This window comes from Semicossyphus pulcher, unplaced genomic scaffold (assembly GCF_022749685.1).
Source record: "Semicossyphus pulcher isolate SPU_LCO1_2020_fin unplaced genomic scaffold, fSemPul1.0.p SCAF_7, whole genome shotgun sequence".
NCBI classification, from domain to species: Eukaryota; Metazoa; Chordata; class Actinopteri; order Labriformes; family Labridae; genus Semicossyphus; species Semicossyphus pulcher.
In genome coordinates, this window is record NW_027211748.1 from 9,175,293 (window position 1) to 9,197,053 (window position 21,761).

General features: G+C 43.5%; 1 protein-coding gene across 1 annotated transcript in view; it reads right to left on the bottom strand.

The window, feature by feature from the left end:
• Nucleotides 1–3,049: 3,049 nt before the first annotated feature.
• The window catches only part of LOC138611311 (leucine-rich repeat and immunoglobulin-like domain-containing nogo receptor-interacting protein 3), a 45,556-nt gene continuing 26,844 nt past the window's right edge, over nt 3,050–21,761 (bottom strand). Inside the window, exons 2-4 of the mRNA XM_069684338.1 lie at nt 13,114–13,723; nt 11,648–12,391; nt 3,050–11,475 (exon numbers count right to left, since the gene is read on the bottom strand). Coding sequence (XP_069540439.1) covers nt 10,906–11,475; nt 11,648–12,391; nt 13,114–13,668 — 1,869 coding nt within the window. The 5' untranslated portion in view covers nt 13,669–13,723 and the 3' untranslated portion in view covers nt 3,050–10,905. The remainder of the gene's footprint in view (nt 11,476–11,647; nt 12,392–13,113; nt 13,724–21,761) is intronic.

A 21,761-nucleotide genomic window follows, 5' to 3' on the forward strand; every position in this document is an offset into this window, starting at 1 on the left:
TCTCTTACCGATCAATCAATCAGAACCAAGTGTCTTTGTGATGGTAGAAGACAATCAATTTCAAATAGAGCAGAGACAAAAAAAGGAGGGAGAAAGAGAGAGAAAGAGAGTGATGGAGGAGGGCAGAGAGACTGACTGGACAGGAGAGATGAGGGAAGAGGAAGGATGGCTCTCAGAGAAATTAGTGTATGTGTGTGTGTGGTCACCTTTAACCTCTGAAGTGTGACCTTTACGGTGGGGGCCGAGGCACCAAGGACCCTCCCCCCGGGATACAATGGAGGTGATGGTGGTGGTGGGGCAGATCTGACTTGTTAAGTGGACATCCAATCGGAGATGTTGATCAAATGCCTGCACACATATGTAGAGAATGCACACACACATACAGTCGTCCCCAGAGAGCCTTTCTTCAGATCTTCATCTCCCAGAAACACAGCGAGGCTGTCAGTCAGGTCGCTCTGCCTTCAGCCTGTGGAGGGAGACTCAAGTAATAACTGGAACAAATACTACACCAAGTGAAAACCAGTATGGGTAAATTGTGTGTTTGACTCAAACAAATAAAGAAACAAGCAATTGGCTGACTGGCTTTTCTTTTTATTTTATTTGATGCTTTCCTACTGTGGTGCTCTGTTGCCATCTGGTGGTGTAAGCTATGTCTGAACACTGAGGTGCCCTCAAAGCTCTCCACAGTGTTTCAAATCTTTCTGCTAACTACCTGCAATTAAAACCAGGGGAGAAATGCTGAAACTGTAATATATAAATGATTTGATGCACCAAAAATATAGTCAATTTAAACATACTTTATAGCATCCTGACTGAATGATTGTTTAAGTCTCCAGCTTAAATGTGAAGACCTCTTAAAGATGCTACGAATATGAACACACTTAGAGCTAAAAAAGTAAAAAACAAAACATTACCATCTTTAAATATCCTTACAGAATACATCACTATAGCCCTATCTTAGTCTAATTATATTTAACCAGAACTAACATTGTCTATTATAAACTTAAGGTTGAAATGAATTAACATACCTATCTATACAATCATGAATTTTACTGTTTATTTTTACTAAATGATAAGCTTGGATAGAGTGCTCCTAAACATAATTAAGTTAAATGAAATAATAAGTCATTTGTATTAAATGAACCTAAAATGCATTTATTTAACTTCCCAATTCAAGCCTTCTTACGCCAGATATCAAATACAGTACACGCAAAAAGTACATACTTCGGAATAGCAATTCTTTTGTTCAGTCTGTATTTTCATTTAAGTAATGCTAATGCCTGTTAGCATGAGTGAAATTACTGTATTGGAGCTAACAGCATTCTTGCTAGCTTACACACTCACCCTCAAACTAAGCAAAACTAGAAAAGGACGTTATAAAGTCACTCAATGTTACTGTACATGAGAAACAATGTTTAAACAAACCGTGTCCCCTTATCAGCCAAGTGCTTTACAAACAAATGGTCTTTTTCTTCGTTTTATAAGACTCACCTGTTGTTTAACCGTCCCTCCTTTTTTCCTTCAACCGGCATTACCGTTTCAAAATAAAAGCTCCAACCTTTATAGCCTACTGTCACGAAAGTATTTACACAGCCTTAAGACAATACCTTTAAAATAAAGACACACAAACAACAGATTATTTTTATTGGTCATTTAAATATTGGGTCGAAAAATACTGGCATTAGATCAAAAAGTATGTGTATGTTTTTGATTACATAGTGTAAACTCCCAGTGGGCCTACGAGATCTGGTAAGTAGCCTATTTATTTATTTGACAACCTGAGATAAGATAAAATACTTTTAGGAAGCATTACAAAAATACTTACTAAAGGTCTTGCCCATAAAACTCACACTTTTTTAACTGTTAGTGCCCTCCAGTTTTTTGAGCCTCCAAATCAGGCCACTGTGACTCGGGCCTTTTTCTATGGACACCCAAAGTGTTTGATGTTAAATATCTCACGTCTTTTTAGAAAAAAACAGGCGTGAATCATATTTTTATGGTGGCTGAATTCCATTCAGCTGCATCAGATTCAGGGTCCTGGTTCTGTGCATGCATGGCTCACTGTCACAGCTTATTAGGACACTTGAATGTTGAGCATAACAGAGCCCTCGTTAATGTTATTAGTAACACCTGTGGTTTCCTATTGTGGCAAGTCTAGAGCGCTGTCCCAAATCAATCCTACTTACTTATGAATACAGTATGTACCATATAGTATGTATATGTACTGACCTACTTGGACTGTTGAGAGTAGTGCAATTGAAGCATTTTCGCAAACAGCAAAGATGGCTGCCGCTGAAGTGAAATGTTCTGAATCTGCTCTTATGTGAGTATTAAGCAGACTGGACAGTTGTTCATGTCTCTACACATGGTAATTGTTTGCTACTTAATCATGTCATGCAAAACGTCTGTGTATTGTTTTAGACTAGAAGCCATATGACTTGGATTTTGGAACTAGCTTAGTAGCCTAGCTGCCTTCAGCTACATCACCGTTTTGTTGATTGGTTTTAGTGTCCAGAGGTCATGTGGTCTGTGTCCATAGCGACCGAGGTTGCAGACTAAAAGCTATGAAACCAACATAAAACTAATTTTTTAGGCCACTTGGAGACAGAGAAACACGTTAAGATCAAGACAAGCTACAAATATGGTGAACTTGTTAGCAAACATTTGCCTATTAACACATCACCTATTGCCACTTGTCAGTCCAGTATACCCTCTCACATTCCGAGAAAAAAAAATCTGCCAAATGCACCATTATGTCCACAGGATAGTTCGAAATTTTGTATAATTTTGTATCACTCCACCCCAGCCTGGTGTTGAATACTGCTAATTAACATTACATCAGATGGGCTTTGTGATGATTGATCGAGCTGATACATCTGAGTTACACGACGGAAACGGATAAATGTACTTATTATAAGGTAACTGGCAGCCTTTTGGTCACAGCAGTGCTGATATTCAGTATAGCATCACATCCTCTCGTGTGATATTGATTTTTTTTCGGGTGACACAAGCAGGTAAGGAGAACAGACACAGGACACATTTGACAGAGTCACATCATGCTTTTATGACGAAAAGGAGTTCATTTACAAGACAGACATGTTATAAAACATACATTGAAATAAAAAAAGAACTCATATGTGTTTTTATAGACAAGTACATTATTGTCTCGTCCTTCCCTCTGAGACCAAGCAGCCATGGGACTGAGCAAAACATGGGTGATCCCTGGAGAAAAGAAACAGCAGTTATATCCTATATTACTATACCTACACTATTTACAGTTCAACAGTCATTTCCTCTGTCAGACATGGCAAGGAGGTCTACAGATTAGATGACATGATATGGCTAAAAGATCTAATATGTACAGTTTCTGCTCTTCACATCCAAGGATCCACAAATCATGGTGCAAAATATAAATGCTATGAATCAGGTGCAGTCAGATGTGCTTGAGTCCAAATTTGGTACTTACTGTATAACAGTCTCTATTATGAGCCAGCCATATGCGTTAATGATTGATCGGATCACACAATTCAATGTGACATGCTTTACGACTTGTTTTAATGTTAGCTCTGCATTTAATTGGAGCGCTCAGCACCCATTCCTAGGTTTCAGAAGTCATTAAGGACCTTTTCTATAAGGAGCTACAATTACAAATTAGTCTAAAAAACTAAGAGTGATCGATAGAAAACATTTAACGAGGTCGGTGCCAGCTGGATAAAGAGACAGAGAGAAAAGACAGAGAGAGAAAGGAGAGAGAAAGAAGAGAGAGAATAGGTTTACCCCAGCCAAAGTTGAGACGTAAACTTCAATATTTCCTATTAGAGGGCTCCAACAAATACAGAGCTAAACCACCGAAAGCTTCATCTGAAGAGCGAAGGAGGTACGAGAGCGCTACATTACTTCAGACCTGGAAAAAAATCAGTTGGAATCTGGCACCATCTCGTTCTTAAAAGAGGAAATCATCTTTAAAGGTAATGTGGAAACCTAGGAATGAGTGCCAACCAGGTCTGAAAAGAGCTCTGTACGCCTCCTCCGACTCCAGAGGGACTGTGGGAGAGTGACAAGGTTCAAGATAGATCAATGAAAGTATGCCATTAATAATCCCCTATCCCCATACAGCATTGATCAGTCCCACCATCCTGCTTGGAATATCAATGATTTTATCTACAGCTTATACATCTGAGCGGATCCTCTGTGTGTGGATGGATATGTGCAAAAGTACAATCATCACAAGTGAACAAAGCTTCTTTTGTAAGATGTACACTGGATTTAGAATATTCAGGAATGCAGGTTCAGGTGTTTGTTTGGCTTTGATTTGAACTCCATTAAAAACGCTTTGTAAGTTAGTTTCAGCCAGTCCCATGGCCAGCAAATATGGCACCCATAGCTCTCCGTACAAGTGTAGGTGAGAGTTTGGCAAGACCAATCACTGTATACAAAAGGCATGCATAGATTAAACCTGCTAAGACCAAAAGAAAGAAGCTTTTCCTCTTGAGAGGAACCGACCAATTGCTGATCAGTTCTCGCTCATACACAGAGAAAAAATGATGCTGTGATATTTTATTATTGTTTGCTTTTCTTTGATGTGATGGTGGTGAGACTGGCGAGGGCCGTCGGACAGTATTTGTCTAATCTACAGACTGAGTCCCAGCATGGAGGCCTCTCCTGATGACCCCAGAGGTCACACTATGGCTATAAGAAAATCAGTGAAGCTCTGACTTATGAAGCTAACAGTCAATATGCTCTCTTTTGCGTTTCACCATATGAGACCCAGAGCTGTTCTTTTTATTTCCCCATCACTTCGTCGACTACCAGCATCAACAGAATGGTCCCATTTGTTGCTGTTACTCCTTTTGAACACTTGGGGTCAGTATTGTCACATCGAGAAGGGGGGCACTTGTAATTGTCTGGTCAAGGTTAAGATGAAGCGGTTGTCTGTTCAAGGTGCTTTAGACAATCTCTCAGCAGTGCTCGGCTACAGGGCCAATTATTACAAAATATCAGCTAACGAACGACTGCATTGGTTATACTTCCATCGAACTGAAATGCAAAAGGCTAAAATATTTAAAGTAGCAATTCGAATGGCACATTGCTCTGAGAGATCTGCTATGGAAATGGGACTAATAAGCCAAGTAATCACCCAATCAGCCGAGCTCACCCCGCAGTCATCCCATTACTGCTCCTCTCAGCGCTGATAATTCAACTCAGGTCTAATCCAATCACAACAGCAGCTGCAGAATATGGAGCAGGAGATGGATTCATTTGGAGCTAATATGGAGGCAGAATTGACGGGAACCCAAGGCTGTCGAAATGCAGTCTTAAAGGTTACACTGAAGCTGTTCTTCTCGGGCTAAATAGTAGCAGGACTGAAAGCAAAGCCTCCATTGCAATTGAGAAAAAAAGAGGAATTCAGGCCTGGCTAGGGATGCTGTCTCAGGGTTTGTCTTATTTTGGTCTGCCCTGTTTGAAGAGTTCCCCCTTGGTAGATTCCTAATAGTGAGGTTGTTTCTGCTGCTGTTGTTGTAAATGGGGCGTCTAGACTAGACAGTACACCAACCCGAAGCAAGGATGAGCCGGAGGAGGGAGCAGGGGGATCGCTCAGCCTAGTTTCTTGAGTATAACAGCAGAGGAGATGAATCAAGCTGCAGCTCCACTGGTGTCTACCGACACAAGAGTCTGTCAGCCAGACGGAGGAGACGACTTGGCTGCAAAGCTGTGTGTACGAACACTTTATGAGAAAAAAGAGCTGTTTGGCGAAGAGTCAGCTCAATCAATTGAAATGTTTGATGTATTTCTGAAGCTTTTGATAGTGGGAGGAAATTTAAGCCAGAGGTTTTAGCCTGAAGCCAAATTAGTTCCTCCAGCTTTCAAAGACTGGTGAGGCTTGAATAGATACAAGCGCTTATTTTCAACCCTGACCAACATAAAAATGTCACTTTTCAGTGAATGGACTGCTTTGATGGTAATCCTTGTCAAAATGACTCAGTGTATCACAGTAGGCAGAAAGTGAGTGTAGGCTCAAAGTCATGGGATTACAGCAAAACACAACCCCCCCCTTTCTACATTTGCAAAAGTGACAAGATATCATGTGAGAAAATACATACAGTACAGTCCACGGGTTCATATCCAGAGAAAGATCCCAGAGCGGCACTGTGCAGCGAGAGAAAGTTCCAGAAACTGTCCTCAGGAATGAGTAGGTTGTGAAATGGGAACCAATGTTTTTCTGTTTTTTTTAGGGAACCTGGGTCACCCCTTTCATCTTTTGACTCCACTGATCCAGTCGCTGCTCCATGTTCCGATGGCATCACGAGGAGCAACAAATCATAGCAAGACAACACTGACTCACCGACCGCACAGAACACGTGTCTACTACCACACAACCATATTCCAGCCTAATACTGTGAACAGGGACAACAGGGCTCGGAAATGTTAAGAAGGTAGGGAACAGGGAGAGGGGAAGAGGAGGAGAAGGAGAAGGAGAAGGAGAAGGAGAAGGAGAAGGAGAAGGAGAAGGAGAAGAAGATAATAAAATGAGACACACCCTCATCTACGCTTACATGTGTGATTGATGTTTACACGATAACAGCATCGACAATCACTACAGACATTCTCACTGTCTTCTAAACCTAAGTTCCACTGAGAAATACGGGGGAATGAAAACACGAAAGGGTCGGCTAAAGGAGAGGAGACGTCCATGAAGGATGCGTCCTGTTCTCAACACAGAAATGGCCGCTGACACTGTGACAGGCGGTGTTAAAAACCAGGCCAATTTGTACATCTATTCTCATTCGGGATCATGAATCTTTAACAGCTGTTCAGTTATTCATCCTGACACAGAAGCCGTGGTTTCATCATCATTCATGAGGGACTAAAATGGAGATTGCAGGAAGTTTTAAAGGCTCACTCTTATTTCCAGATGAAAGCTTGTCTTTATACAACGTTGGAGGTGTGTTTAATAGCACCTGCTTTCTGCAAACACATCATGTAAAGAAAGACAACTACACCATTTAATTCATTACCAAGCTAACGTTAAGTGATAGCTAACTGTTAATGCATCAATTTTTTTCTTGTGTAAAGTCCTTCCTATGTTCCTAGTAACTAGCTAGTTAATCAGATCGCCAATCAAACTTGACACAGTATCATGTCAGTGTAAAAGTTATGAAATGTATCTACAGATTCTTGTACATGGACACAAATGTTCCTGTTTTTTCGTGACAGTCAGCATGTTGACTTTCAAAGTAATGTGTTTATATTTTTAGAACTGTTTGTGCCTGCACCACATATAAAAACAATGCTAGAGAGCATTTAAGAAGCTATGTGGCAAGTAAGTGGACCCAAGTGTTAATGTCTCGTAATTTTAGCCCAACACATTGCGTAGTTTTCGTGGCAAAATCTAACCGATCTGTGACCATTTCCCAACGTTCCTGACCTGTACTTATTGCTGTGAAGCGGTTAAACTTTGTTTAGGTTTGGGCGCTAAAAGTACCTAGCTAGGTTTTGGGCTAAAATATGACATCACTATCGACTTTTTGTTCCACAAACGACACAAACAGTGATTTTGTGCTCTAAAGCTCTGAACTCAAATTTCTCCTTGTTGTTTCAAGAGGGCTTTGTGATGTGTTACCAGAACATCACAAGCTGTAGAATGATCTGTTTTCCGATCCAAACAACATATTAAATTGTCAGTCCTTTGTAAATGTAGGTATGGCCTTGTCAAATGTATGCATGTGTTATAGAGTAAGCAGTAATAATGTAGTTTAGAGATATCTGGAAATACAGGTCTATGCTAACGTGACATTATTAGCATCTTTTACTATGAATGTCATACTGTGTATTGGAAAGATAGCATAGTCAGTGGTTCAGTAAGCTATGCAACAGTAACATGTGGTTACTGTGTGTAAGTATTAAAGCCTCTGGGAACCCAAATCAACAATAGCCTGCTTACTATGTGATAGTGAGTCTTATGTATATTACAGTTAGCAGTAAAAGAGTATTAAAATGAGTTTAACTTCAAATTCAAAATAGGTTTCTGTAAACATTCCTGATATTGGGTTGAATTGGGCGTGGTTATGCTCAGATATTTATTATGTCATTAATTCTGCGATCCAATCATAGGGAAGTTAAGTCGGCAGCTGTTAACACCCAATACTGTTAGCATTGCATCAATTAGCCTTGGAACAAATATGACAATTCCAGCTAACGTTACATGCGTATGCTAACTGCTCACTATGACATGGTTAGCAAAGTATTTTGTAACTCACCATTCAGTGACCAATTTTGACTGATGTCAAATGCGCCATTGTTGAGTTTAGAGTCAGGAAGATGTCAATCAAAATGTGATTGGCCACGCCCACTCAGTCTTGAAATGTTCTTGACAGCAAAATGAGCTGTTTTTGATTTAGGTTTGCTCGTAGTTTTGAAGTTATTTTAATTCAGATTTGAGTGGATGCTTAATGATGCTCTCAACTTTAATATCATTTATACATTTGTACTATTTTAAGCCAAAGGCTTAAAGGACTAATCTCTCCAACTATTTTGTGTAGCTCAACTAGGTTATATTTAGGAATGCATAAATCTCGGCTTTGAAGGAAGCTATGTTCGAACAATGGGGTAAAACTATCCAGTATTTAACAAAAGTAACATTTAAAAAGAAGTCTTATCGTTTTAACCCTCTAGGGTGATCTAGGTTCACGGTTAGAAACCACTGCTTTAGTCATGTCTCGTTTTAAAGTCTGAACATCAGTTGATATGCAGGGTGAGATGCGAACAGGCTCACCTGCTGTCTGTGTTTGGGAATGTTATTAAGTGTTGAGAACAGAACACTCCCACACGGAGGACGAAGAAATTTAAAACGGTAAACATCCAAAAGGTCACAGAGAACAACAACTGAGGAAATTAAACTGGAGGACAAACAAGAGAGAACATAACACTTCAAAGAAAGTATTCTTGTTGTTTTTTTTAAAACCACAGTACTACTCTCCACTATACGATGCACATGGCGTGGGTAGGGTTAACACGACTTCATTTACATTTGATTCCTCGATCTCCAGCCAGGGACCCCTCCCAAAGGAGGACCCAGTGGGGGTAGGTGTGTATGGGGGAGGTGGGGGCTGAGGAGGGGGGATGCACTGGGCTAGGGGGGCAGAGACATTCACACACCGACCGTCTCAGAGGCAGAGAGAGAGCATCGTGGCTGTGGTGCTTTATCTATTTGTATGTTCATTCATGTGTGACTGTGGTTAGTGTTTCAATCAATCCAGACAATGTTGACGTGCTTTTGCCTTTGTGTGTGTGTGTGTGTGTGTGTGTGTGTGTGTGTGTGTGTGTTACGGGATGCAACTTTATGCAAGCCCAGTGACAGCAGATGGTCTTGTGATCATCACGACAGCTTGTTAGATGGCAGTAAGAATAATTGTTATTATATAACAGAGTCATGCACACGCTACAGTATAAAAAACAACCTACACACACTATGGCTTCTTTTCTTCACTCACACATTTACATCAGTTCTCTATTAGAGAAGGAATTTGGCTTTATGGCTCTACATATCGTATTGCTGGAATGTTTAACAAAGTAAGTGCGTGTGGTTCAACTTATTTCACTTCTCCTGAGAAAAGGTGCGGCACATGTGTCTATGTGTGTTCTCCGGTGCTAGGATGAGAGTGTGTGTTTATGTGCGGACCCCTACAGTATTACTGTGTGCCCTCTGTCTGCCTCTGAGTATGACCCAACCCTCCAGGCTGCTCCCCCCTGGCAGCACTGGGAAGGTCAGGCGTCCACCAACACATGAGAGAGCAGGGACGGAGGGTGGAGGCTGGCAGGTCGACCCCATCCTGCTGATGAAAGAACGGGGCTTGTGATGCAGAGGAGAGGGAGAAGAGGTCACATTGAACACAATGTGACCCCCTCCGTCCCCTTCTACCCAGCCGACCTCCCGTGGCCACCGGCCCTATTCCTCTTGCTCTCCCCTGTGTTGGTTGCTTTGGTTACCGTGGTGGCCCGTGTCTGATGGGCTTGACTTCCTAACCAAACCCTCCAGCCCACGGGCGGCCACAGCAGCTCTTGGCCGGTGCGCTCGTCCCAAACTCACACAGCTAACGTTGTCGCAAAATCTCACAAAGAAGAAGAGGCTGAATTGAGTTTCCTTTGTCCCTTTGTTGCTTATTTGATTGATCCAAATGTGTTGCTTCTCATCAGCTCATGTTTTACTTCCAGTAAAACAAGTGAGAACCCTCCTCAATGCTCAGCTGTGGTCAGAATAGATAGAGGTGGCTGATTTATGTTCTATAGAAAAACATATTCAAGCTGTCTTTCAGAACAATTTGTTTTATTCAGTGGTATAAACTTACAACTTAACTCTGGACTGCATCTCTACATGCATTATTCTTAACAAGGCAGACTTCTAAAGAGAGTCTCTGAATGGATGGTAGCCTGGTCGGCCTGCATTACATTCCTCTAAAAATCAATGAAAGAATACAATGAAATGAAAATTTGAATGAAAAGAGAAATCATTTTCATTTCCACAGCTCCATCATGCCAATTTAAAAACTTATCTCCTCTAATTTCTGAACTCTATTATTCTCATCAAGCATGGATGACAAGAAGCTCTCTCATGTCTGTTAATACTGTAGGTCTGCACAGTTTTCCTCAACATGCTTTTCACCACAAGCTGAATAAAACCAGAGAGGCAGAGATATCAGGGTCGTTTTGTTTTCTTTCACAAATCAAATCAAATCGTGTCATGGCTTCACTTTTGATGTGGAAGCTCAATTTTGAATAGAGCCAAAGACAGGAACAGATATGCTTTCAAACTTCTTTGCGAGGCAGCGGCTGTGTGCGTTTGCGTGTGTCAAACACGTTTTTGGGACGTGCTCATGCCTCCCCCGAGGGACCCCTGGCTGCGTTGTTTCATATCATCTTCATATTGAACTTCCTGGTCCCTCCCGAGGAGCTGCCAGTTGCGGGTTCAGATTTCCGGAAAGAGTACTCCACTGTGAAGTTGTTCTTGCGTTGCCCGCGTCCCCGGCTCCACACGAACAACAGCAGGAAACAGAAGAGGACCACCCCCAGGAAGGTGATGCAGCCCATTGCTGTGGAGACCAAGATGGTTGTCAGGTCCAAGGTGAACTTGAGGAAAACTCGCGTGCTGTTCATATTTGTGTCGTTGAAGAATTCGCCACTGTACAGCGAGCGGTTGAGAAAGAAGGCTGAGGCGGGATCCAGCGGCTGACCACGCACTGTGAGCGTGGCAAAGTAGGTGTCATTGCCTCCGGCGTTGCTCGCAATGCAGATGTATGTCCCGCTGTCAGTGAGCTGGGCGTAGCGGATCTCCAGGGTGCCACTGGGGAGAACAGTAATGCGCCCTGAACTCTTAGCTGTGATCCGCCTGCGCTGTGGGGAAATCCAGACAATAGCAGGTGCAGGCTCTCCTTCAGCTCGACACAGAAAATTCACTGGCTGGCCCTCTCGAGCGATTACCTGCGGGAGGTGGAGGAGAGGAGTGCATGGACTAATAAATGCAGGAGAGTCAGGAAAAGTAAGCAGAATATATCATCTTGCAGGCATACTTTTTGTGCTTGTAGAAGCAGTTACCACAAAATCAGTAATAAACGTGCATTTATTCATTTTAAATCTAAATCATATTCATTACCTGCTGCATCTTACGGTTGCGTATCTTAGGTTTCTGGCATGTAAAGTGATCGAAGAGTGCAGAATCGGTGAAGGTGCTGAGGCTGACCCCCTGCACCTCCACCGGCCCCGCACACACCGGCACTCTGCCGTCAAAGTTGAGGGTCTTGCGTCTTTGCAGGATCCACAACAGACGGCAGTCACACAACAGGGGGTTCCCGTCCACTCTGAGGGTCTCCAGACTGTTGACAGAGTGGAAGGAGCCCTCTTCTAGAGTCTGCAGGTCGTTGGAGGAGAAGTTGAGGACCCGGATCTGTCGGAGGCCTCCGAGGGCATGGAGCTCCACCGTCATCAACCCTGTGCTTACCATGATGAGCTCCTTCAGCCTCAGCAGGTCCTTGAAAGCCCAGGGCTCTAGTGTGGTGATGGGATTATAGGACAGGTTGAGGTGGGTGAGGTGCACCATGTTCTTGAAGGAAGCGGAGGGGACGGAGGTGATGTTGGTGTTAGTGATGGAGAGCCAGTGGAGGTCCAGGCCCTGGAAACTAAGAGGGGAGATGTACTCCAGGTACGGCCAGTGATCGATGTCCAGACCTCGCAGGTTGGAGAGTTTGCGGAAGTTTTGGTCCTCCAGGGCTATGATGCTGAGGTGACGGAGGCGAAGGGTGACCAGGCTGCGGAGGTACGACAGGGTCTGGCCTGAGATCGATGTCAGGTTGCACCGCTCTATTGTGAGATCTTCCAGCCCCAGCAACCCCGAGAATGCCTGGGAACAAGTAAGACAGAAGATTTTAAAGATGAAAATAAGCAAACTCTTTTGAAAAGTGCCCACAAACTCCCCCTCCTTTTCCTCATGCATACATGTTTATGTTTTGTTCCATTATTTTCTTATTACCTACGCCATTTGTGGCTGAAGCCTGCAGGCTGTGAGGTAGCTTAGCACAAAGGCTGGAAACAAGGGGGAACAGTAAAAAGGTAACAACACCGTGAGGGTGCCAGGCAAACTGGAGGCTCCAAAAAGTATCTGTGTCTAGCCAAGTAATCGTCCTGAACAAACCCCCCATGAAACTCAACTCTCATTTTAACACTTCAGTGCTTGTAAAGATTAAAACAAATCAGATACAAGTGGTCATCAGTGAGCTTGAGAAGGGCTGCGCGGTGGGCAGAGCCAGGCGAGTTGTTGCCACTCTTTACGCTAAGCTTCTGCTGCTGGCTGTTACTTTATATTTGGAGTACAGACACGAGAGCGTTATCAATCCTCTCATCCAACGCTTGGCGAGAAAGTGAATGAGCTTATTTCCCAAAATGCTCAGCTACATATTTCTGAGCCAAACCAGGCATTGCTACAAGGACTATGGTTGGCAAATAGCTGCATTAAAACTACACAATATATTCCACTACTATCAACACGAAAGTACAATCCTTTTGGGATCTAATTTACATAAGTTTCTCAGAGTGGTGATTCAGACTCGATGCTGGAGAGCTTACCTTGTGAGATATATAAACCAGGTCGTTGTCTCCCACCTCCAGATGTTTCAGACTCCTCAGATCCTGGAAGGTGTAGTCTAATAAAATCACCATCTTGTTCTCGCTGAGGTCCAGACTGGTCAGATTGCCAAGCTTGGCGAAGGCCCCCATGGGCACTAACTTCAGCTGGTTTCCTCTCAACTTCAGCACTTTAAGACTCTGGAGGGTGGCGAAGGCATTGGGCTCTAATGTGGCGATGAGGTTCTCACTGAGATCAACCTCCTCCAGGCGCGGGTACGGTGCCAGGTCGCCTGCTTGCACCCAGCGGAGCCGGTTCTTGCTGAGGTCCAGAAGCTGTGTCTCGGTCGGGATGCCCTCGGGTATGTTGGTGAGCCTCCGCCGCTGACACGACACTGACCTCAGCTGAGCCGAGCACTCGCACCTTGGGGGACAGGCCTGGCTACTTCCTGGCAGCGTCAAGGTTATTACAGCAACCAGAGAAGCACCCAGGACCAATCTCCACACCCTCAGCCATGGCACTAAGGCACGCCCACCAGGGCCAGGAGAGCCAATCATGGCCCTGGTCCTCTGACTCCTCGCCTGTCGCAGGCAGGGTCAGTGCACCATGCACCTGCAAGACGAGACAGAGGGAAGACAGGAAGAGGATAGAAGCAAAGAAAGAGTGGAGGGGGAGAAACAAGATTAATAAAGTCATGATACATTAGAAGAGGATACGGAAAAGAAAGATGGAGCCTATTATGTTCATCTACCAAGCTCATAAAAATTACATCCACACGGGTGTAAATTATCCATGCCTCCTGCAGTTTAAGTAATATTACGCTAAGAGCTGTGGAGATTTGAGACGTATCATGACACGACATCATAATAAAACTGACGAGACCCCATTACAGGAAGTCAGCTCCATGTAAGATATTTACGATAATTTGTCTTTTCACTAATTCATCTTTGCTTTCAGTCAGAGAACTGGGACTCCGGGAGCCGAGCGAGGCAGCGTCTTACTCCAGCCTAATTCATGCACGTTGCATCTCCTCAGTTCTCCTCGCAGCACTGAGACCGTCTGCTCCATTTTGACAAACACAATGAATTTATTATCACCACGCATAAACACAGACAATCACGCTATGCCTGGGAGCCACGTATGCCGTGCCTATGAAATGTGAGGAGTCATGTGTTTGATCAGGTACGTGTTGATGCATGTGTGCGTAGGACGTGGCATTTTGCAGGGGATGAATTAAAAATCGTTTTGGTTGCACGAAGACGAGATGAATCACTCGTGCTTCAACATTCCTTCAGGCAAACTGTCATCTCTCCCACACACTGTTTTCAACTCAGAGACAGTCAAAGAGCACCTGGCATTAGATCTGGAACACAACTCGGTGTCCATCTAGTTAGAAGGAAGTGGTGTGAATGCTTTACTGGAGGAAAATCTGCTTATCACGCGAGTGTGGATGAGTTTTTAGCTGTGGTGCTCGAAATACTCATCAGAAACAAAATATGTTAAACTCTTTGTTGATTGTTTTGTGTTTCAGATGAAGTGGAAAAAAGGAGAATACATTATCATAATCAGGGAAAAGCATGTAAAACTGCGCCCTGATGCTGGCAGTGGAAGAAGGCAGAGCCAAAACGACATGCGCTGGTTTGTGCTTAATGGGCAGTCAATCCGTGAAGGAGCCAAAAGCCACCAGACTCTCCCTCTTGCTTTAAGCTTCGCCTCAAGTTTCTTACGAGCAAGTAGGATTTAAAGAACCGCCCTCTGAACGCCCAACGATATCTGACTGTTTCAATGCGTTGGCATCAATGGGATCAAACAGGATGAGACGGGATTTAAGCTAAATTTAAATGATGGCTGACAAATTCTTCACACACAACCAAGACACTCATATATTTCCACACATGATCACACACACACAAACTCCACACTGCAGTAAAACCCCCCGGAGAGTGTGTCTCATCTACTAAGCTCCAGGGTGGATAAGTCCCACCATTTTTTGACAGGCCTGGAAAAAAAAAACTCTGTTTACAGATCACGTATCTGAAGGATCTGGTTGAAATCTGGCACAATTTTCCCGTTCACTGGAAGACAAAACGCAGGCGCTGAGAGGCTGCTGTGCACGCTGCTGAACAAACTGACCCAGTTCTCAGCAGCAACCCAGCCTCGCACTGTCAACCAGCAGCAACTCACCATGACCACAACAACACAGCAGCAAACCTCAGCGTCTCAGCGGAATAGATCCCGGGAGAGTAACAGAGGGATGTGCAAAACAAACATGAGTGTACAGATGTTCTGAATAACGAGGTGTTTATGAGACGGAATCAAACAACATTAGCGGCTGCGTCAGCGCAGCGGAGAGCTCTGAGGCTCTGACATGATGATACTCTTCAGGATTAGGCTTATAACGTGTCGCTATTATTGCTTTATAACACACACTCATATCTCAACAAATTCATGGTCCCTAGAGGATGAATACCTCTTACTTTTGCAATGCTCAAACCTTTCTGCAAATGCCACCAGTTGTTCATTTTAATAACATCTACTGGATCGATTAGCAAAAAAAGGTTAGTACAGACATTCATGGTGCCAAGATGATAAATCCCACTGACTTTGGTGATAACCTGACTTGTCCACTCATGCCACAATCCAATTGACTTTTTTGTTTCTCTATCCAGATATTAAGATTGAAATATCTCATCAACAAGTTTGATTGCAGACATTCCTGGTCCCCAGAGGATGAATCCCGATGACTTTAATAATACCGTGACTTTTCTTCTGGTGCCATCAGCAGGTCAAACAATCCACTCATTCAGGGATATATCACAACATCTATTGGATAGATTAACAGAAAATGTTCTAACAGACATTCATGGTCCCCAGAGGACGAATCGTAGGCACTTTGATGATCCCCTGACCTTTCTTCTAGTGTCATCAACAGTTCAAACAACCCACTTAACCAGGGATTAATACTGGATGGTTTAACAGAAAATGTTGTCACAGACATTCATGGTGCCAGGATAACGAATCACCATGACTTTTATAATAACTTACCTAGAATCGAGTTATAATGTTTCTTTCTATAATAGAGATATTCACAGGGGAAAATGTCTGATGGGTTGCTACAATTCAGAAATTCATGGTCCCCAGAGGATGAATCCTAGTGACTTCACTGACCTCCTGACCTTCCTTCTGGTGCCATCAGCAGCTCAACAGTTCACTTATTCAATGAGCTATCTCAACATACAGATAATATTTGTACAGGCGTTCATGTTCCCCAGAGGATGAATCCTGTGTGTATTGCTAATTTGCAAATGTTAGCATTCTAACACGGTATACTCTTAGATGTTAAACACCTTTGTGCTAAAGCTGCTAGCTCAGGCTCCTGGTCTTGTTATATTGTGAGTGTATACAGTGTCAGTGTGTTTGTCAGCGCACATCTGCCCGGCTCTTAGTGCAGTGTGATGGATGCAACCTGTCTCTACCACCCCCCCACCCCCCTGAGAGTCTTCCCACGGGTCAGTGGCAGAGTCGTAGCATGAATCAGTGAGCTGACATCACAGAGGCAGACAAGGTCCTCACTACTGGACCCAAGGACAGGCAGAGATCCTTAAAACACACACACACACACACACACACACACACACACACACACACACACACACACACACGCTTCAACAAACACATGGACCCAAAGGAGAATAAACACACACCCTTTACTCCCCCTCTCATGGCAAATACTGAGGAGCTTTTCTACTGTTGTCGCAGCAGCTGGTTTTATCAGCAGCCTGTGCCCCCTTCATCTGACTACTTCCATATTCTACTCCAACATCACCGATCTCAGGGTCAGTCTCACAGCTTGTTTCTGCACCTGGACGGCCAACACTCACAAAATCACACATCCAGTTCCCAAACGCACAGTACAAGCTGTAAATTAACATTCGCCAGATGTTAAGGCAACAGCACCGACACCTATCCAGACAGCGAAGGAGGCAGGTTCGTCTACAGGCCAGCTGCCTGGGGAGGAGAAAAAGGAGAAGAATGGGAGGAAAATCAGCCCAGGAGCTAAAAATAACTAACTTTTAGATAGTGACCTAATGAGCAGATGTTAGGGAACAACATCCCCGTCCAATCACGCATACATCATCAGCCTGCGAAGGCACAACGCTGCTGACCGGGGCCAGATGTCTCGAACGCAGGTTGTTTCGCCTGATTTACACAGGCGAGATCGTCTGACTCAAAACACTTGCTTCTAGAATAGCTGTGGAGGGAGATACGGCTGTGGTCATTGCCTGGTGCGTGTTTGTGCGGCAGTGTGACTATAAATAGGTCAACCATGTTGACTGGTAGCTTTTATATGCCTTTATATTTGACCAGCAGAGCGTGAATCTCCTCAACCCAAGCTTCCCTACTTTCTCTCATGCAAACACAGTCATTAAAAAGAGACACAATTCAGCATCAATGACGTCGAGCGGTCAGCAGGTTCTTTAAGAAGCACATTGTTGCGAACAATCCGAGCTGCAAACTTGACACATTTCTGCCTTTCAAAATAAAGCTGACAGTTTGTACTTTCCATGGCTAAGTAGCTATAAGTCCAATATTAAAACTGTGCTTAGTCACTCATTTTTAAGCCTGTGTCATCTGTTGAGCACAGCTTAGCAGCTCTCTGGTACGGCAGGGAAGACAACTGCGACAAATGTGCTCAAAGCAGAGATTCACGATTTCATTCAAGTCAGGAAATTCTCGATCTACTCCAAAGTTTATTTAGTAAGTTTGAAAGTCGAATCAAGTTTATATGAGTCTTTTATAATCAAAGTTTAAGTGAGGATTCACAGAGCCCACACACTGTCATCTAGTCGGTTAAAAAACAAAAACCCTCAAACGTAGCAGCTCGGTGATAACAAAGGAAAAATGTCATCACAACATAATTAGGTGGGAAAAAAAGGAAGGAGGCGTACAAAGCCTGGAGTGGGAACACAACGATACAAGAAAAAAGTGCAGAAAGAAAAGTGACAGAATTAACACAATGAGCAGAAAGAGACTTTGCTAACACTCACAATGTGGAGCTCACTTGTCGACATCATCGCTGTGACACTCAGAGGCAGACGGTTACAAACCGCAGCTCCCAAACGTTCACCATGAAAACAGCACATGTTTCAGGCTCAGTGTGCTGCAGCGTATGATGTGAAGGACACTGCAGTTGTTTCCAAACAGACGTGATATTCATGACAGCATTCAGTGAAATCCTACTGTAGCTGCATCCTCTGAGTCACTGAGGCAGCGAGTGTGAAGTGATCGAGACTGAAAGGCCTGGTTTGACCTTTAGCTGATTGGAGCCAAAAAAACACAAAACTTTGACTTGAATGCTGCAGTGGTGTTTCAGCGGACATGGTGTGTGTCGTTTTTACACAATGATTTGAAGAAAAAGTGCAACAAGTTATTTTGGCCTTCTGAGAGATCATTGCACAAGGGTGTCAACAGATTAACTGATTCTTATTGGGGAAAAAGTGAATTGTGGGAAGAAATTATGTTTTTAAAAATTGTATCTCATGCTTATTATTGAGCAGAAAGAATAAGAAGAATATATTCTGGGCCTCGATGCCTGACCAATAAATGGAGCAACGCCTGCGAGCTAGTTCAGGCCATAGACTGCATAAAAAGATGGACGACATGACAGCTCCCTAAATGTGAAGCCAAAACATCTCTAGCGCCCCCTGCTGACTTGCTGCAGTATAGGTCATACAGCCCGCTTCCTCCATGTTATCAGATGGGACATGAGTCAAACTATAAAATCAAAATACACGTCAAATAAATGTTTCTCAAACATGGTTTCTGTCATTATAGTTATTCTTATCTTCTTATCATGCTGATTTACATCCAAGTGTTCATTTTTCTGACAGGTTTATTTTTAATTAGTTATTTGATGCTGTAAAAAGGATGATTGACAGCTCTGTTGACAAATACGGCTGCTGCAGCCAATCTGTTCCTGATTAGCAGAGTAGAGGAGACATAACTAAAACAATCACTACAGTCATTGAAATTTATATAACTGTGAACGTCTGCTTCAGACCAACACAAGAAGCTGTTCTGCCGTTAAACATGCCGACGTGCGGGATCTCTTGAGCTCCAAACGACGCCCGTCATGGGCTTCAATTGTGTAAAGTGAGAGTACATGGAGACGTGTTGTCCATCTTTATATACAATCATTGAGGAGTGGGTGGAGCGATTCACCATCATGGCAGATGATACGGTCACAGAAAGACTGGTTGTGGTCACTGCAATTTCCTTTTCCTGTGACCATGCTGCCTGAGGACAGTACAGGATTCCACACACCTCCGTCCACTCATCAGTCGTACTAAGTAAAGGGTTGAATGACTTTTGGATCCTTGTGTTTTAATGTGCACCGCAGATAGAGGTTCAATTCCCCAGCAGTTCTTTTTAGTCAAACTAACTCTGTATAAGACTTTTTCATCTCCAAAGTGGGCTGTGTCCGATATGCTGCTGCGACCAATATACCAGTATAAAATACAGAGAGAGGTATTCTATTGTGTTACGGTATTTGACCAAGACGATGGCGCTGTAATCTAGCTAAAGCTTTCTCTCGGACATGCACCCTCATGATCGCCACTGCATCCGTCACCCTCGAAACAATCAACATTACCATAGCTCAACTACCGCACCAGTAGCTAGCAGGATTGCTTGTTTTGAATGTGTTTCAAAAGACAATAAATTGCAATAGTGTTAAAATAACTTGTACACACGTTTAATTATCTATGGAAAACCTTTTTTCCCTCTGGGATACCCCCAAAACAGACAGTGTCTTATATGCCGGTACTGAATTAGTCTAAAGCAGTGTTTTTCATAAGGCCTACATTTATTAAAGTGCAAACCTTTTTCTACTTGCAAACTGAAATGCATCTCAACTTTTCAAACTGGTGCAAAGTCACTCTTTAAAGGTTTATTTCAAGTTCAGAGCTCTTTGATTAATTCATCTGTCTTATCCAAAGACGCTCCTGAAGTCATTCTTAATTGTAATTCTTCAAAGTTTGATTAACAAAGGCCCAGGTCACGTACACACACACACACACACACACACACACACACACGCACACACACAGTCGTTGCATGCATGCACACTAAGTAGATGATCTGAGGATGCAAGGTAACACATCTACACTGTCAATCCTCTCATAAACTCCTGACGCCCTGAGTCTGCAGCAGAGCTAGAGACTTACGGCACATGCACTCACGCACACACACACACACACACACACACACACACTCATCATCATCCTTAAGCATCAGCCCTCTGCCGATGACTGTCTCCTCGTACGGGGATGATGTTTCACGGAAAAAGAGACACTTTCTGACTCACGCAGCATCCCACTGTACCGTTTCCTTCTAACCAGGTGATCCCCAAAATACTTCACAGACCTTAGCGCAGACATTTCTCGCAGCTCGCGTACGTGTGTCTGCATCTTTCCTGAGAAGCACAGCGCAGTGAGATGCCACCAATACTGTGAGTTAGTTAGAAAAAAACTAGTACCAACTAAAGAAGCCAAGCTCCCGCCTCAGTTCTCCAACGGCTTCAAAGAAAGCCAAAAAACTGAACATCAGCCGAGGACGCACAGTGCATCAACAACATCGTCTGACAGCCACAGAGGAACAACAGCACAACAAAGAAACGCTAAAAACAAGCTAAGATAAAACCCCACAAGACAAAAAGTACAAACCATGTGCTGCTCGTTCATTAAAATCTCTGCAAGTCCTGAAACGACTTCTGCAACAAACATCACAGCACCAAAAAACTACTTTCTTTCATCCTTAAAATAACTTTAATGTTGCAATGGCTGGATAAAACCCCAACACACACACACACGGGGGCGTGCGTAAACGCGTGCTGTAAATGTCCCCGTGTTCAGACAGGAGCTGTCTCGGTTGGTGTATGTGCAGGAGGCAGACAACGCTAAGTGGATTAGAAAGGAGACGAGTCCAAAAGGTCGTTTCATCCGTGTGTCTGTGTGCGCCTGTGTGTGTGTGTGTCATGTTCTCACTTTGAACTTCACCAACATTGAGACCTCAGTGAGGGGTGGCACAAGCAGCAGGGAGCCTGAAATCCCCTGACACTGATAGCTTTGCTCCGTATCACTTTCACTCAGTGCAGCAGGAGTTACTGAAAGTGATGCGTCACAGGCAGAGAATCCATAAAACATGGAGGCAATTCATCAACGGATATCCACTGAAGGATATACACACTATATCATTCCTTTTATTATAGCAGTATATGTGCCGTCCTACACTTCAACACTACAGAGGCTGTCAGCTGTTCTTTCTGCAGAGTGCATTGAGTTGAATGTGAAACCTTTTAGGATCTCTCCCCTGATTAGTCATATTGACCAAAGCATGAAAGTACAATGAAACACCAGTGGGGACATTATGTCCTGGAATTACCACTGTTGCTGCAGTAGTGAAAACACTTGAGCTACAGGTTTATAGGTGCTGATTCAAACTCAATGAAAAAGGTTTGCAAAGCCTTCTGCACACAACCCCCACTGTCCCGTCAAATGTCCCGCACAGTTTAAAGTTTAAAGCTCATATAGAAAGTTTACAGGCTAGAGAAAATATACCATTTAAACAATTAGATGGCACATCTGGTCCT